The sequence below is a fragment of the Anabas testudineus genome, chromosome 5, assembly GCF_900324465.2.
Source record: "Anabas testudineus chromosome 5, fAnaTes1.2, whole genome shotgun sequence".
Classification (NCBI taxonomy): Eukaryota; Metazoa; Chordata; class Actinopteri; order Anabantiformes; family Anabantidae; genus Anabas; species Anabas testudineus.
The window spans coordinates 7278499-7297776 of record NC_046614.1 but is presented as its reverse complement, the minus strand read 5'-3'; the positions used below and the strand labels follow the sequence as shown (position 1 = coordinate 7297776).

General features: G+C 42.8%; 1 protein-coding gene across 2 annotated transcripts in view; it reads left to right on the top strand.

Moving 5' to 3' along the window:
* Window positions 1-1930: 1930 nt before the first annotated feature.
* The window catches only part of LOC113153473 (chemokine-like protein TAFA-1), a 94548-nt gene continuing 77200 nt past the window's right edge, over window positions 1931-19278 (top strand). For both annotated transcript variants that reach the window (XM_026347118.1, XM_026347119.1), the window contains exons 1-2: window positions 1931-2451; window positions 4518-4654. In XM_026347118.1, coding sequence (XP_026202903.1) covers window positions 4531-4654 — 124 coding nt within the window. In that variant the 5' untranslated portion in view covers window positions 1931-2451; window positions 4518-4530. The remainder of the gene's footprint in view (window positions 2452-4517; window positions 4655-19278) is intronic.

The window sequence follows — 19278 nt, the reverse complement described above, 5'->3', positions numbered from 1 at the left end:
TTTCACGCCTTCATCTCAGTCCAGTGGGACAGATTATAAAGACATTAATCACTGCAGACAAATGACATTCAAGCACGCGTGCTATTAACACCCCTCACAAAAGGGAGCCGCAAACGAATATGCACAAATACAAATAAGCCTATTTATTGGTAATCAAGATATTTAGTTTAAATACAGTCGGACAATGAAGAAACACTAAATTGACGTGGTGATTACTCTGCGGCTCCTGTTCAATGTGAATTTGGTCACTTAACATATGGTGTGCTTTGCCCAACAGAGCTCCAGATTGAAGCTTCACTATTCATAACTGCTCTCCCATTAGTTATTAAAAGAGCTATATAATTACAAAGGACGTCCAAAAGCACAAACAAACCAACGCCATGGCTACAAACACATTTTAGAATATCTGTGTTTTTTAGCCATAAGATGGGGGGCCTTGTTAACAGCTACTATTTCATCTACTCGTCACACCTTGACTAACCCTACAGAGGTAATAATACACCTTTTAACGCCTCCTCCTCCTTTTTGATACACTGTGTTTTTCTACATTAAGCCCATCTTTCCTTTGCAGATTGTAACTCGGTGGTGCTGTGCGCATCTGGCTGTCAAATCACACTGTGGAGTGTAAAGAACAAGTAGAGGTGATAGCAGCAGCAGCAGCAGCAGCAGAGACGGTCCAGGATGCCCTGTGGCACGGCACAGTGACCAGCAATTGGAAGGGCTTGTTAGACCATTTCAAAAATGGCACCCGCTCCGAAAAAAACAGATAGCGACGCCCAATCGGGAAGCTTTCCGAGACAACGCGGTACAAGGGTGTACTGAAATGACACAAATCAGCATGCAAATAAAATGACACCAAGACGAAGTTTATCTAGATATTCATCTGTCTGTACACCCCCACAGTAACAACAACAGTCACTGTCTGCCAGCTTATTTAGCTCCTCAGCTGTGTATTGTTGTGAAAAGCACAGGGTTCATTTTCAGTGAAATGTCAGACTGCGAGTGAGTCAGCCGTGGCAGGTGCGTGGGTTTGGCATATACTGTAAATCTCCGGTTAATAGTATAATAAGTTAAGAGGGAGCTCCTCCATATGGACGGAAATGTGTTGGAAAGATACAAACATGCAAGCGAGACAGGTTGCTTTCACCTGTCTGCATGGTCTGGGCACGGTGGGAACACACGCATGCATCAAGACACACACTTACAAAAGTCACTAGGTGTCTTCCCTTCACAGCCTGCAGATTCAGTGTATGAACAAGTGACAGAGGGACGCTCACGAGCTTTTTAGGGCTACTCATGCAGATGCAAGTTTGTTTCACTGCTGGGAAACGTCCAGAAGAGGCTGGCCATTAAAATAAATCCTCATTCATCACCACCAAAACAGGTAGAAAGAGCAGAGCCAGCTCGTAATGGATAATATGGGGATTGCGGAGCTCTGATGAGGCACTCTGCCTTCTATTAATGGAGCATATTTCACTCTCGCCCCTCAAAAGCTGAAGGGTGATGACTAAAAGAGGCGCGTTCGGTCGCCCTGCCTCCACATCCTCTCCAACTCGCACACTCCCGTGTGCGCAGGCACACACTCAGACGCGTTCAGAGTGAGCTGAGGGCTGCGCTCCTCGCGCGTGTCCTGACGCCGCGGACGGGAGTTTGGGATGTAAAGAGGGATGGGTTAATAAAGCATGCTTCATTTGCTGATGAAGTCTTGATGCAGAAGTGGGCAGTCTTGCTTTAAGACATGTGATCTGACTCTCACTCAGCTCTCTCTCTCTCTCTCTTTCTCTCTTCCCAGCTGGGCTACATTGTAATGAACACACACACACACACACACACACGCATGCATGCACGCTCACTCACACCTCTCTGACACAGACTCTCTACTTAGTGCGCTGGAGAGAGCACTGAGGCTCACACTATCAGCACAGCTTCTCAATGGGGGGACGCAGCCAAGAGCAGACAGAGCAGCCTTTCCACTGGAGCCTTCCGCTGCATGCGTGAGAAGGAGACGACAAGCGAAGGGGGGTAAATTAGCTCCCTGTCATCACAACAGAGGAGTTCTACTGAGACGGGGGGGAAGAGACCCAGATTGAAGGAAAGGAGAGGAGCCACGTATGTGGCTGATACAGCAGTGATATGATCAGCTTCCCGTCCCTCAAATCCTGAACAGTTTGTGACACAGACTCCTGGGGTGTTTTTTGCTTTTGGTGAATGTTTGAATGTTTGTGTTGCCAAGGATTTCAAAAGGAACTGAGCAGCGGGAGTCCGGAGGAGGGAATATTCAGAAACAGAACACTATTTTATCTCCTTTTATTGCTGTGCTCGGCTTCTCTGACTACTGGAATTTCGGCTTCAAAGTATGGATGGATTTAAGACAGAGAAGTGAGTCTGCTGGGCAGATGGGCAGGCGGTCGGTCTGACTGAGCTCCTTCACCTACTGAACACACTCTTCAGGTAAGGGTGTGGGACTTTCAAGGAATACCTTTTGGTGTTTGGGTGACTGGATGGGTGGGGTAGAGTTGGATTTAATGGGACGGGGGGGGGGGGGGATGTTAGGAACACATATGAGAGCGATAACATGACTGAGCAGCTACATGCACTGGGTGCATGTAGTGCAACATGGAAAAACATATAGCACACACACACACACACATGCTCTGCATACCAAATCACACATATTCTTCTTGGCCAGTGTGGGGAAAATATGTTGCACTCGACCTGACAGCATCCTGAAATACATCCTACAACGTTTGCATTGGTAAAAAGTTGACAGCACAGGCTGCGTTATGTTAAAAACACCTCTCGACCAGCCTGAGTGATTCGGTTCTGTTGCATGACAATCAGACACGGACATGTTTTTTTTTGTGTGGGGGGGGGGTCATTTGGTGAATACACGCAGAAGAAGCGCAGCTTGCGAGGAATCAAACGAGTGCCATTTGGTTCACTCAGGTGCATCGCTGGGCTCTGCGCCTGCAGGTGTGTGTCTGCTCCTCGACCGCATTTACTACTGTAGTTCACGCTGGAATTACCAATTACGCAGCCAGGAGCTGTTTTACGCGACACTACGAAAAGTGGGAGGAAACTGTCTCGTGTATTTCCTCTATTTCTGCACATGAAAAAAACAAAAACAAAAACAAAAACATTTATAAAAAGCTATTTTAAAAAAAAAGAATATTTCTGTTTTTCTTGAAAGCACCTTTTGTTTCCTCTGAAGTTCCCACACAGCGACGCCCGTGCGTGTGCTTCTCATTTAAAGTCTGCCGTGCGTCTTCACCTCTGGTAAAACGCTGCTGGTAAGACCCACATTTTATTTTCGGCACGAATGCCTTCCGATAACCCGAGGCAGCTCCGAGGCTCCATGCAATATGCAGTAAACTGTGCGGGCGCAGCGCGTCATTAGAGCACGGACGCAGCGCGTCGAACAGACTCACTGTGTGAGAGAAGAGGAAAACATACCAATGGACACAGAGCCGCGGGTTTATGTTGGATTTAGTGCAGGTGCTCGGACTTGCAGCGTCCTGTTGATAATTATGTGCCTAATATTAAGCAGCCTCAGCGTCACCGAGGGCGCACGACACACATCCAGGAGCCTATTGGCTTCAATCAAAACCCAAAGTGATTTAAGCAAACAAGCGGCTCCTTTGGCAATTTGAGAGAAATAACTTCTCGGCTCAGGCCTGCTTTCATGGCACTTCTTTCTTTGGGTTTGAAGTTCACATAATGGGCTTTGTTACATTAGATCATATACACACATATTCAGGCTGTGAGTGAAAAGCAGCAATGCGCTTGACTGAGTCAGTGATTTGGACCTCTCAGAACATAATCATAAATCCAGGCTGGATTCATTTTTCCAGTTTGTGAAATGGTTGCAGACGTGCACTTCTAAGAGCCTGAAGACACCAGTGAGCCTCAGTTAGTTTTACATGATTTCTCAGCGTAGGGCCTGCGAATGAAGAGAAGCTCCACTGACACCTGGAAGGGAGGAGCGCCTCATTATTCAGTGAAGGCTAAGGCGTGTCTCCATATGTCGGCCCTCACCCGCCATTAGGCAGTTGCTGAACAAATCTACAAAAAGGCTGTTTGTGTGATTTCAAGTAAACGATTCGAACCTCCGTCGTTGTTGTTCGTGTAACCGTGGCTTTTATAAAGAGATGATGTAGGTCATCACAACAATATTAAAGTCTGATGTTGCAACAACTTGATTCTCGTCTTTGGCATTTACAAGTCTACAGGAAAAGTCGAGACACATGGTGAAAAGTTTATGTTTGGTAGTTTGTTTGGGGATTTTTCCTCTCAAGCGCTCCTCTTTTTCTTTTCCCTGTTTGTGTTATAACAAAATACCTTTAAATCAATCTTACTATCACACATGTCACTCAACACTCAACCTTTCTTTTGTCAGGCTCAATTAATGAAAGCCACTTTGTGTGTTGTAAATATGTGTGGAGACGTGATGTAATGCAATGCTGTCCCTGTTCCCCTACCCAACCCCCCCCCCCCCCCCACTATGTGCCATCCTGCAGACTCGGCCTTACCATGTCCTGGTTGCTGGCCATGTGGATTAGCCTCGGCTTCCTGCTGTTGTGCCAGGCCACGCTCTACCAGACCATCCAGCAGCACCATGTGGCTCGGCCCGGTCGCACCGACATTCTCACGCTGGGTACGTGTGCCTCTTTGTCAGGTTTGAGCTTCGCAGCACCGCTTTACAGCGCGAGACGCTGCCCTCTCGATAGGGAAGCAGGTCTCGGTGTTGGCTGCTTAAAACCAACAGCAAGAGGCTGCTGCAGTATGTCAGAATGATTTGCCACGGCACTGTAACACGATGATTCACCATGCTCACAGTCATACAAAATGGAAATGGAATATACTACTAATTGTGCTTCTCATTGCATTCCATATGTGTAGACATACTGAACTCTATAGATGTGTATGAATGTTATGGACTATTTATGGATACATTTTCACACACAGACTTATTCTTTGGCTGAGCTGCATGTGTTTAAATCTGAGACAAAGACCTTCTTCAAACATTGGGACTTAGCTGGAAGATGATTTCTGTGTGTGGTGAGGATTCCTGACTACTGCACCTTGAATCTTGTTAAGAAGAGGACAAGCTGTAGGCAAGAATCTCTATTATTGTGCTGGTAGGCAAGAACAAGGCATTTGATCACTGTGGCTCAGATGGAAGTGACATCTGTGTTTCCCTCTTGTACGCTGGAAACGTTTGGTAATTAAGCTCAATGCGTTCTGCACCGTGGGAGCAACATGGGAGGGTAGATGCCGAGCTGGATCCAGTTGTTTGATTATGGAAAAATATAGCAGCAGTGCCTATAGTAGAGTATGGGAAGGTTTTAAGAGCAAAGCAAAGTGTGACTTCTCCTGTGAACCCCAGTTCAAAGTGGGGACCTTCTCTGGAAGCAGCTAAATGTTGATGATATCTTCTGCCTGGTTCCCTTTCTGTGTGGTGCGTTGCCAAGCAAAATGAAGCACAGCAAGAGGAAAAAAAACCCAGTATTGAATTCTCCATGCTTGTGTTGTGACTTTAAGCAGCATGTCGGAGAATTGGCTTAGTTTTTGCTGTGGAACAGCTGACACATGAAAATCCCAGCTATGATAGATAGAAAGTTCTCAAAGTACCCCCAGTCTCATTAATTGGAACAAGAGGAACAAGAGGGTAAGGGATGAGCGACAGAGAGCTCCGAATGAATTTTTAAAACGGGGCTTCCAGTTTTTCTGTGTTTTTTTTTTTTTTTTTTTTTTTCTTGACTGGTTGGCAAGTCGAGCTTGGTGCCAAAGATGTACAAGGAACTGCAAGGCTCAGTAAGTGTCTTTTGAATAATGCAGTCGTCCCAAAGGGGAAGAACGAGGGAAAAGAAAATAGCCCCCTACCTCAAACTACCACCTCCGGCGTAGATCTAGAGGACTCATCTAGGCAAGTGATGGTTATGGCTGAAAGTCCTCTGGAAGGTTTCCTGTCAGACTCATCAACTCACACACTTACTGTACTGCATACGACGCTAAGGAGGGTATGGACGTGTACATGTCCGCACTCACGCACCATTCTTTCACTGAGGCCATTACGGTGTGGCATTTTCATGGGTCCTCCGGGGACAGCGGAGCTGTGTTCAGGACATGTCAGCCCTGAGAGGATGCAGGCTTAAACAGTTGATCTGAGGTTTTAAAGTCTCACATTTCATGTACTGTGTGTTATTGGGCTGATTTAGGCTCAGCCATTCAGAAATAATGTCACCAACAGATAATCAAAAGATCGATGTGGCACTCAGACCGAGTATGTTAGTGTTATTTTAGTATATGCACTCTCCGGGGAACTTTTAAAATCAAACAAACTGAGATGTATGGCAGTCCTAATTAGTGCTGACAATCACAGGATCTGAGGATATGTTATAATATTCTACTAATCAGCAGGCTTGCCAGGGGTAATGGTCTATCACAGAGAGAGAAAGCATTTCTGTTTTTTATTTTTTATTTTTTTTCCCGGCTGCTCTGCAACTGTACAATTTACTGTAAATCATGTTTTTTTTTTTTTTTTTTAAGAGGATTACACTGACATCAATCTTACTCAGCTGTGAAGTGGCGCTAACCGATCTAACCAGAACTGCTCGCTCGGAATTGAAATGCTATGATGAATATTTGAATTAGAATTGATTTTATAATTTGAGAAGCTCTCTGGTTTCATTGAGGCCAGAGCCTTCAGATATAAATAGATATGGCTATGTAGGACGTGGCAAAAAACAAAAAAACAAGAAAAAGACTTGAAGAATCCATTGACTTTCGTGCTTTGCTGTTTCCTGTAATTAAATAATGTTTCTGTTTTTAAATTAAATTTACTGCCATACAGGAAATGAAGTTGTAGAATGATTTCAATAATGATGCTTGTAAAATACGGGAATGAAATTGAAAATAAAAGTGATACACGTAGTGTTTAGTTATAGACATGCACATGCCTTCCATTTGCTGAGATTATTGATGCATAAGTTTTAAAATAGCTTGATGACTACATGAAGCTCTTGCGCTGTGCTGTGGAATATGGCTCTGCATTGTGCTCCTGTATTGTCTTCTGGACAGCCATAGTCTATATATTGAAGTGAAATAGGGGGTTGGGTATTTTGTAAGAAACCATGTCTTAAAATAACATTTTGTGGATCTTGGCATGCATCCCGGTCAACTGTCTGAGACAATGAGAGGTACAAAAACTCACATAACATCCCACATAGTCAAAGATACACAGACAAGAGGCTGTGTGAGTATCTGAGGAGGGGAAGTGAAGGTCACGTTGAGCTAGGTACAGATGTAATCCTCCGGCCTGTTGAAGCATCTAACAATGTTTGAGAAATCCGCTGACAGCGCTGATGACAGCAGCGGCACTGGAACGTGACTGCGGAGATAAAGTTTCAAGATTGCGTTGATTTATTCTTTTTCTAATGTTTCCCTGACAAATCGGGCGCCAGTCACCGGGCCGAGGTGGAGATTGAATAGCGGGCTGCCTGACTGCTTCGCTGCTTCGTCACCTGCTCAGGAAGCGGGCGCCGCTCTTCCTCTTCTTCTCCTCCTTCTCGTGAGCCTCTGCTTCCCACAGCCTCCCCTGCATCCTGCTCGTGCGGCCGAAGATTGATGGCGGCCTGATTCTGGGCAGCCAATTCCGGTCTCTCAAGAAATAATCCACTACGTTGACAGATGAGCTGAATGTGACATGACACACACACACACACACAAGTCCGGCTCTGCACTCTCCCCACCTGCCAACGCAGGGAGCAGAAGTGCTCACTGCCAAGACTGCTGCGGCACAAACCAGGCCACTCTTGACAGCGCGTTGTATTGGTCTCCATTGCAAATCAGTGAAAGTGTAACCAATTTACATTGTCAGTGCATTGTTGGCAGAAGTTACTGTGGAGTTGCTGTCTTTATTGTCAAAATGAAAGCGCTCCCCAGTGTGCTGTCTACTCCATGTAATACAGTAGTATCACTAAGTGGGTATTGTATTTATTTACCCCTGTTCAGCTGCAGTTATTATACAGTAGCCATGTTCATGATGTATTAATACCCAGAGGGGCCAGTCTGAATATAACAACACTTTAGCTGCTGCTTTGTTTTACTGTGACACTGACAGGGCCGTTTAAGAGAGGCTCAGATCTAACACAACAGCATGAGTCCTGTACCAGGTGCAGCTGTAAAACTAACTCTACTAGCCTGTTAGGCTTTGATGGCAGCCTCTCGCTGACATTTAGTTTGACCGTTTTTTTTTTTTTTTTTTGCCACCAGTGATGAAAAAGCAGCACACTATATTAATATATATATATATGTACCATTCACACACGTTTGTAGGTTACCAGCTCTTCACTTGAAAAAGATATGATAATCAAAGGCTGAAATAAAATGAGATTAACTTCAGGCTGGCAGCCATAGGAATGTATATGAAAAAATGTATTTCTATACACGCGAAAGCACAAAATGGAATAGCTGAAAATACACTGATAATTAATGCAGTGGCTCCGCTGCCATGTTTTTTATCCATTGATTTAAAAGGGCTTGTGAAGTCTAATCACATCTGATTGGAAACATTTTAATGAGCCCATTGTTCAGCGCACTGTAATGCCTCCTTTAGTGCAGAAGAGGTGGATGAAAAAAATGTAATTACTTTGATTAGCCATGCATCATATGGTCAAACGAGAGCTACTGCATGATCATGAGCAAGGTTGTAAGTTAGGAAATGCATTGTTGGCTTTAATAACACTTTGGAAATAGTGAAGTGCTCCACGTAAGCTTCTCGTATCAGTTGAAGTTGCAGTGTTTTAAAGTAAGATCTAAGCATTGGGTTGTTTTGGGGAGAGGGAAATCTGACTCGAGCTTGATTTACATTACAGTTGTCTTTTTGTAAATGAGGGCAGGGTGCGAGCCCAGAAGCCATACAGAGCATGCAGACAGTATAACCTGATTTTTAAAATTTCTTCCATCCCCGTTGCTGAGAGGATGGCTGCTGCTTCAGAAGATGGATGGTTTTTTTTTTTTCTGGCAGTGTTTGGGAATGTTAAGAAATAATTTTCTCCGGCTCACAAACTGAATGCACACACTGTTCTCAACGTTCAACTCATTTCCATAGTCAGACTCAGACTCGTCATTATGATACCTCAGAGTTAGCAACTGAAACACTCTTCAAAGAGGTGTAAGAGTTTTACAGCATGTACATCAGCTTCATGCATGCTATCCACAGGAACAGCCATCCATACGGGCTATCTGTTACATATGTTTTTTTATTTACATCCCCACCGAATAAACCGGAACTAATTAGTATGAGAATTGACGGTGAAGGAAAATAAAATGAAATTACAGACACTTGAATGAATGAATGACGCTTCATGTTTTGCATCAGTTGATGAAAAGTCATTAGCTCCTGTGGAAATACAGAAACATACACTGTAAGTCACTACAGTAGTACATGTTGACACACACAAGCACACCTAAACCATCACTGTCCAAGGTTGCAGATTAGTTGTTTTGAATGCCATGTTTTTAATCAATGTTGCTTGATTAACTAAATACTACATATTATATGTGTATATGTATAAAAAAAAACTCTTTTAACAAATTATAGGCTGATGTAAATCATAGATTATAGCAATTTATGACACATATTTAATTAGAAGCATTCATTTTGTGAACATGACGTCTACAAATCTTTTTTTTTTTACCAAGAAAGGAACTCAGATTCTATAATCTACCTTCATATGGGATTATAATTGCTTTGAAAACCATGTGCGGTGGAGAGCTCATCAGCTCCATGCCATTCCCCCTGTCTGCCTCTCTTTCTATCACGCAGCATGCCCTTCGGGGTAATGAAAGCAACCTTTCTAAAAAACTAGGCAATAACTGCCTGATCATTCAGGTGCCGAGGAGCACTCTCTCTCTCTCTCTCTGTGGTGGGGCCTCCTCCTCTTGTCGTCCCCCCCACCCCACGTCCACCCAGCCACGCACACACCTCCCTCGCTCCATCTCCTTGTCTCTATTGGCCCCTCAGACGATTTGTCATGGATCAGATGAGACAATTTGTCATGGATTAGTGCACTTAAATGTCTGTGTGATAGTGGAAGCAGTCACTGGAAAAGCTTAGGAATCCTATTACACTGCGTTTTATGGCCGGCAAGAGGGGAGGGGGGGGGGAGTGGAGGTTGAATTGGCAGTTTCTATGGCTTGTGTACCATTTCTTGACTTTTTTTTTCCCTCCACACATAATCAGATATTCACTTAGAGGTGGGCTCCACTGATGTGTCTAGACTGAGAAAGTAGACCAAAAGTTATATATTCTCTCTAGCTATACATACATTGCCATTTAATCGATTGGCAATTGATTTCACCGAGCCCTGCCACATTACCACCGCATCACCATGCCATGCTTCTGTTCCGAAAAAAGATGCTCACACAAACGTTCATCTGACAGCCTCGGATTTCATCTAATTACCACTAATTGATTTAATGAGCTGGAGCTACAGCCAGCACAATCGCATGCTAGAAGTTGTTGTGGGTGATGACGCTAAATGACGAAGAGGTGATTTCAGGCCCAGCCAAAAGATGTGACGGAAGTCAGGGCTTAGAGAGCAGTCAGATATTGTTTGCCATTTCAAGATAATTGTAGTCTCCCTCCCCTAGTGTACCTTTTTCATCTGATATATTTCTGGTGCCACTTGCAGCAATAATAAAATGAGTTTTCTTCACTGCTTCTTTGGAAATAGATTCTGATTCACCTGTGCCAATATTGCCGAGCTATTACGATCTATTTACTCAGTGTTTTTACTCATCACACGCCTTTAAGTAAATGTATTTTCTAGCTCCTTGGGCGATATTAGATGGCAACAGATTAGATCCCATTCTTGTCTCATATCAGATAATTGTGTCAGACAGACACAGGTGGCTCATTCTACTAATTTTCAATAAATTGAAGAGTATCAGAACGGACAAACCAGGCACACAGCGCAAAGTGTGTTCAAGCAGCCAATCTGTCTAGCACTTTGTTGAAGTACACGTGTCGCAGTCAGCTTGAAGTAGTGCTCGCTCAATGCAGCACATCCATTTTACTTACAGTGCACTAAACAGAGCAGCAGAAGGCTACTCTATCATAGATCATTACCAGCTTTATTCATATCATATCTTATGCAGCTTCTCTATCACCTTTACGGACCTCAGGCCCCTTTAGTAGAACCTCACTGGAGTAAAATAGCTTGCTTATGTTAATGGAGCGCAGAGACACACCGCCAGGTAATTGTGATGCAGCGGAGCTACCTCGTGGCATCATTTAAAACCACTGCAGGGGACAAATGCTACTCATTGAGTGTTTCGTTTGCAGGGAACTCACTTTGCCACAGCGACTCATTTGGCCGGTGGCAGTAAAGTTGGGTCCGTACCATCCTACTAATTTATTTTTTAAGTTGTTTCACTGTCCATTTTTGTTTTTTTTTTCTTTAAGTGAGACTTGCTGTAGTACTTTAATTATTAAATATTACAGTTTTTACAGTTTTTTTTACATTTACATTTCAATAACATAAACTATAGTTATAGTTACCTCATAGTCATAGTCACAATTCAGGAAAATGCGAGGAGACGGGAAACACACTCCAAAGCTAACTTGCATGTTTGTTCGCCATCTCTGTCTTTGTTATATAGCTGGTTTCTCCAGAGTGCCAGGAGCAAATTAATATTTTAGCCATGTTTCCCGCTTCCCTGCCTTCACTTCTGATGTGTTGAAATAGACATAGACAGAATCACTGATTCTGAATTTCGTTGTTTGCCTCTGGTCTGAACTGATCAATTCCCTGTTCACTGGCATTTTAGACTCTGAAATATTTATAGTTTTCTACTTTAAAGCAGCTATAATAAATCTTTTAATATTCATATTAGACCAGGGGTCTACTTGTATGTGAAGAGGGAGCTCATAGTGATAAACCCACAGAACTTTTGCTCTGCAACCTCCAAATTTACCATTTTGGTTCAGTGTCAGTGTCTCATTATGTTGTTTTAGCTGCAGCTGAGAGCTGTGTTGAGAATAGTGGACTTGCATTTATAAGGTGGACATAAACATGACTTCTAATGAATGGCGGTACGAGCTCTGAATATTCTGCGTTTAGAAACTGTTTTCCAATAGATGTGTTTATATCTTCTTCTTCACACCTTCTGCTTTTTGTCCAGTCAGAATAGTTTTTCACACTCATAATAACATGAAATTTCATGTGAGATGCACAGATTCACCCAAGGTGACTTGCTTTCTTGGTTCAGCCCAGTGAATCATTCATTTGAGCGTTGACAGGGGACAAAAATGGATTATGGGGTTTGAAATTATGGAAACAGAAATCTTCTCGCTTGAATATGTCCCACTTGTCAAACATATGATTGAAAGTCTGTCTAAATTTTCCACCCGGGGTGCTCTGTCAGCATTAGCTGAGGTCTATTTGTCTTGTCTGATGTGTCTGGATTCATCTATATAGCTGCTGTACCGAGGCAGCACTGTATTGTCTTATCACGGCTTTATCTGACAGCAGATGGTCTAATAATGAAAGTTAGGTTGAGATGTCACAGTTAACTGTTCATCACTGCTGTACAGCATACAACACGTGAGATGGGCACAGCCAAACGCCCGGACAAATAGACGGAGCATCTTATTTTAATCTGTATCTGCCACAATATTGTGCTTTTCACGCCACTGTGTATTCTGTATTAAACGTGCCAGTCACTTGTACTGTACATGGCGAGAATGGTGACAAACTGTTGTAAATGTAGGAGGACAATTAGTATCCGCTGGCGCCACGATGTATCTTCATTTGCAGCAGTATCTCCAGCACATGTCAGGTTCACTGAACATGGCTCATTGCCCTCATGCCTTCCTGCTCTGTGTCTGTGGGCCAGGGAAGGGAAAGAATGAAAGATGGGGTGACACCTGCATGTGTCTGTCTGTAGCCTAATGACCCAGAGGAGCTTTCTCTCTCTCTCTCCCACATCTATGCTCTTTGTCTTTGTCTGGACACTTTGTGTGTGCATTAGCTGGGCAGCTCATGTGCCTCAGGACTTACCTCAGTCCTGTTTTCTATTCACAGGCTCTTCTATATGTCAGTTTCCTCTGTTGCACTGCCAACAACTACATGTTTAAGTTACATTATCTAGGGAAACTGAGTGAGGATGACAGTGTGAACTGTATTTACAAGGAAATATTATTTAGATCCTCAGGCAGGCTATGTAGAATTTTCTCTCCCCCCATCTCATGTCCCAGAGGTTTAAGTGGTATGAGCTACCGAGCTTTTCCAACAGAAAGACCTTTTGACCTGCTTTCTGTAAGTTTTTGTGAGTTGAGTTTGAATGAGGATTAATGCCTGCGCTGAAGAACTTGTTCCACCTTCTCCCCAAAGGCATCAGCAAAAATGTGAGCATGATAAACGTGTGTACAAAAATAAGAACGCTATTGGAGCCGAGCTGATAGAAATGAAGTACCTTTTCACATGCTATCTTTGATCACAACATCTATTTCCCATCCTTGTAAATTTTAGTCATCTCCAAGGCATAAACAGCTAGGCACACATGCATGCTAAAAAAAAAACGCTGCTGTAAGTGTAACTGATGCAAAACAGGATCCCTCACCTCATCTGTTATCATATTCTTTCTCTGTCCTTGTGGAGTTGAAGGCTTGTGAGCTTTTGGTCTATTATGAAATGCAAAACAAAACCAAATTTTTATTATGTTGCCACTAAGCTTCCATTGGCCAACTCCTCTCCCAAAAGCAAATAATGCAGGTTCAGAGCTGTGGATTACTTAGCCTGGATACTGATGTTGGACATCCACACGCTGTGTAATATTTTACGTTTCTCACGCTGTAAAAATTATTTCCATAGACAGTGCTGCTGTATTGTTATCATTTCTTACAAGCCCATTTGCGCCCTTGCTCCAGCATGTGTGCCTCTTGATTTGTGCTCGTAATGGAAAGTCTACATCTGAGCTCAACCGACGTGCGCTGCTCTCGTCAGGATCAAGGGCTTTTGTTTTTTTTTCTCTCAGCAGATGCAAAAAAAAAAAAAAAAAAAGCACAGTGAAAGTGTGATGTTTCACTGAAGAGAGAAGAAAAACCTCTGGCTCACTTACTGTACATTAGCTTTTAGTATTATATTCCACCTCTTCCCCTGTTTTTTGCTCAGTGCAAGCCTCACATAGTGCTGTGCTCCCATCTCGACATGAGTCCCTGTCTTATCTTAGGTGCAATCAAAGTGTAAGTCTTTGATTCTACTATGAATAAAGTACAGAAATGCTTTGTAATACAATAGAGTGAACAGCACCTCTGACTATCTTGGATGCTGCACTTTCTCTCTCTCCTCTCTCCCTTTTTTTTTTTTTTTTTTACAGGATGTATGTCAGGCGGAGAGCTGGCAGAAAGAGATTAACCTGCCTCTGTCTCTGCGCTCAGAGAAGTCAGTTACCAGTATTGATCATTCACTATCTTAGTCACTTATGTCACACTTCCGCAGCGTTATCCGCTGCCTGATTGTAGGGTGAATATGCTCCCATGCTGTTAGCCTGATAATACACATGACAGAGTGTCGCCTTAACATGACACATGGCTTCAGTAGGAGTTGTTGTTTCTCATAGTTCGTGGGGTTGGTAGAGGAGCTGCTGTGCGTGCAATTGTAGGCGAGCTGTGTGCGAGCAGCCACATCTCTGTGTAGCAACATGTTGCTGTAGTGATGTTACTGCAATTTTGGATGATTCACACGGGAGGGCAGGCAGGCAGACAGCGTCACAGGTTTTTTTTTTTTTAGTTTTTTTTCTCTTTTAGCACTTCGGCAAATGAGAAATGTCACCCACAGCTGCAGCTGGGGCGAGCTCGAGGGGGTTCTACAAAACACAGTCAGACTTCATTTCTCTTCTTGGTTTTTTTTTTTTTTTCTTAACAGCTGAACAACACTGTTGTTCTAAGTAATAGCTTGCTGACTTAAATACATGCCATATCCTTAGTGCAGCCTCTGTTCAATTTTCTTTCCAGGACAAACTTTACAATGTCAAATTCTTGAGATTAACTGCGGTTCTGGCTCACAGTGGCATCTCAAACGTAAATAAAATTATAAAGGGAATAAAGTTTATGGCAGCATGTTGAGCTCGTGGAGGAGTCTTTCTGCTGGAGACTGTAAACACAGTGTAATGCAATCTCAAAAGATCCTGGCCTGGACCGACGCAGATTTCACTTAGAACTGAGTCTCAATCAAAGTTCTGTCCTGAAGTGGTCTGGGCCCAGGTCTATTTATTTGATCAGAGCTCTAATTAAAGTGTTGCCTGGGACAGTTACATGTGTAGACGCACAAATGATAAAGTATGGCATTACAAACTTTGACAAATCAAAGCAATGGTTTTAATTGAATTGTTTACAAGACTCTGTAAAAACCATCAGGATTAATGTCTGTGACTAACACCCACCTGTGGCACCATCTGTGTGTAAGGAGTGCTGTTCTCGTTCCTATTCAGAAAGTCACTTTATTTGGCATTTCTTGGTCTTTTATTTCTTGATTGTGCACTTAATAGACTATTTCTACCTGTGCGTCACCTTTTCCTTTACACTGGTCTACGTGGTCTGTTTTTTTAAATGTATTTTTTTGCTTTACAATTTATCAAAGAATGTGTTTTGATGTGCAAGTGTTGGTTACTATATGAGCACTCTAAGGTTATAAAATGTACTCAGAGGACATGGAGAGGGACGCCATTCGTAAAAGGAGACGAAATGTCATGTGGGGAAATGCTGCGCATGAGAGGGCAAATGTGCAAGAAGTGACACCTGAGGTTGAAACTGCTTATCTATGCTGCTGTCACTCAGTCACCCAGTCGGTGCTGTTCAGTGGTAATGGACGATATGGAGCCCCCTGCCCAGTGGTTCACCCAGAATCTTCGGAGTCCTTGTACTCCTGAGTGCCCATAGTCAAGTCCTCCATTTATCAGATGTTCCATATCCCCCCCACCAGATAAGTTTGAACCCTAGCATCAGATTTTCTGGCTGATCTTAGGATGACCACATGGCCAGAGTTTCTCTACCCTATCGAAGTGCCTCATCAGCAGGATCATTGTTCTCTTTTCTTAGTCAAGGAGCTGTAGCTCATCTGCAGATAGTGTTGGTGTAATCTGTTTTCTTACAAGGACTTAGCACGCAGTGCACATCTGCCTCGATTAGCAAACAGTGGACAATGCCATCTTAATCATTGCATATCAGTTAATAGCTCACTGACCACAATAGATGTTACCTGTTAGAATTCATACTGTATTTTACAGGAAAGGCAATATGATGAATGTACTGAACATCATTTTAAGAAGAGTAGTTGATAAGAGAGATAATTAGTAGCCATTATTCCTAATTTATACTTTTAATTCTATTGTATGAGTGTATAGTATAATGAAACTTAACCAGGCACACATCTCACTAACCTGTAGAGAAAAACACCGTGGAATTATTCCTAAACAGTGGGAGCCATCCTATCAGCATCAAAAAAGTCAACCATTTGTGTGAAAAAGGTTTCACCTACCACTTCCAGAATAAGAAGAAGACAACTGGAATTAACTTGAGCACCACTTCAGAGCTGAATCAATGACGGGAGATTTTGTGGAGGCTGCAGTGATGAAAGCCCTGCAGTTGTGCCTAACAGATGTTACCCAACTCCGCTGCTGGATGGGGGGGGGGGGGGGGGGGGGGGGGACTGCTTCCTCACTCTCTAGCTAGAGGTGTGGTGTGCTAATGGTAGTAGTATTGGTCATATTGGAAGGTGAATATGAGCACCTTGTAAGTTCTTACAGCCGCTTGTGAACACGCCATTTCATCCCGGGGTGAATTGGATGAGAAGTAAGTACAGATCTTGTAAGTCCCCTCTAGGAGTCACGGCTCTCTCTGCAAGGGCAGTCGTAATAGTTGTCTTGCACATGGGACTGCAGCAATAAAACAGCCTCATATTCCCTTTCACGAGCAGGAAGGGATTATGGAGACTTAAAGTAGGAATTTGGCTCTCAGTGCTCTACATGTGGAGGATACAAATGAACACTAGGTAAATAAATTATAGGTTGATAATGAGAACGGTGTAAAACATTTAAGAACCATAATGTAAGCACTTGTTAATCTTGCTGATCTCTTAGTTGGTTAAGCAGGATGCCTGTGCCTATGCATTATGGCCGAATACAAGAGTATAGACAGTAATTCTCATGTGTGGATGTGTGGATTTTGTTCAGGCCTTGCTGCCAGTTGGAGGAGACAGTAATGTGTTTAAACAGTGATAAAATTTGGCTGATCAATCTTGCGTTCCCTGTCCAATGACTACACTACCATCGATCATCATTTGCTTGTTACATCTCATTTCCAGCGAGATGCTAGTTGCCATTTCATAACATTTTCCTCCGGACATTTGCGTGTCTGGCTGGATTCACCTGCTTGTGTGTGTGTGTGTGTATGTGTGTGTGTGTGATTGTGAGAAAGAGTGGGAAAATAAAATGAGCTTATGTGTATGCAGAACAGCAAGATGTTTCTGTCTGAGCCAGCCAACCAGCTTGCTGCGGTGCAGTTGCTGAAGCCCTGCCAGACAGATGGCATCCATTTGATCTGGGAGGTGCTGTAATGGTGGGCCAGGAGCACCTATGAGAGACTGTTATTGGGTCTTCATGAGCAGACCATACTCCCAGCCAGCCAGGCAGAAAAAAAACTTTAACCTTTTTAAAAGCTTACCTTCTTTTCCCCTAGTGCTCCACTGATGTGTTGGCTGATGTGACAGATTGTTCTCAGGACTGTCTCAGAGCTCACAGTGTATATATCATTGGTGCTTCAATGTGGACATTGCTGTCTGTCTGTTCACACTTCAAGGGTAGTTCTAGTGTTATTTAATCTTTTTACTATATGCAAACCTACCTTAAAAGATTGAATCAACAATGAATTTCAACTTTTAACATTGTCTCTTTGTATGATATAAGCCTGGGTGCCATAGTTCTCCATTAATGTCCAAAAACCCAACAAAGAACACAAAGCAGCCAGTGTGCTCATTAAAGGGGGAACTCTCATCCAGATTCAACAGTATGACTTTCTATGTGCTTTAGCCACACAAACAGCCATGCAATCAGCCTGAACCAGTGATATGTAAAGTGAATAACACTGATCATTTCATTACAGTGGCACCTGTTAAGTGGTGGGATATATTAAGTAATGTTGGAGGTTGGTGACACAAGCAGACATAAGGATTTTAGGGTCAGAACTGAACCATGGAGAAGTGGTTTCTGATGTAATGAATTACATTTTCCTGTGCATCATAAGAACAGCCAGATACACATGCATTATGTACCTGGAGAAATGGATGGATGGCACCAGGGTGGGCTAAGGGAGTCCAAAGCAGTAACATCCTACCTCAGAACCTGCAGTAATTCAAAGGATATACTGCTGACGTCTTGGTCCCAGATAGCAGAAGACACTTTCAGAGGTCTAGTGGAGTAGAACAGTTTTAACAAAACAGGGGGAGCTACACAATATTAGTTAGGTGACACAGGTAATGCAATAGGTGGTTGGTGTAAGACAAAGTTAGTGGTTGTTATGGTTGTTTATATACATAAATACAGTGAGATTGCTCAGTAACTGTTGCCATTAAATTTAATTTAGCAATTCAAGTTTCTCACAAAAAAAGTATAATCCCCTTGGTTTATTATCAGTTACCTGCAGATTTAAACACATTCCCATCAACTACAGTATTTTAGGTGATACTGTATATATTGCATTGTATTTTGTGCTAATTAGTAAACTTAAAAAAAAATAGGTTGAACATACTGTAGCCAAACATATTACATACATGCTCCACATTACACTTGTAGCATTGGCACAGTGACATGAGAATTTAGTCAACCACTGTATGGATGATGATGAAGTTGTATGGCATAGAGCCATGAGCCAAATCAGCCTCTGGCCATCCAGACAATACTTATTAGTGGATTTTTAATAGGATTTCTCAATAATAATAAAAAGACAAAATAATGTAAAAAGCAAAATAAAATCTGCTTCACTGTGAGCTATTTCTGTAATTTATCAAATAGACTTTAGTAGTGCTCCTTTTACTATGTTCCAGCTCTGCCACTTACACAGATGGTGTCCAGGTGCTTTTAAAGGCGCTAGATCTAAATGAGAATAACTTGGTGCTGCACTGGTGTAATAGTTAGTTTTATCAGTTCAACAAAGAACACAGAGTGTGCTGAGTGTTAATCATGTCTGTATGCAGATGTGATATGAGGCTAACTGTG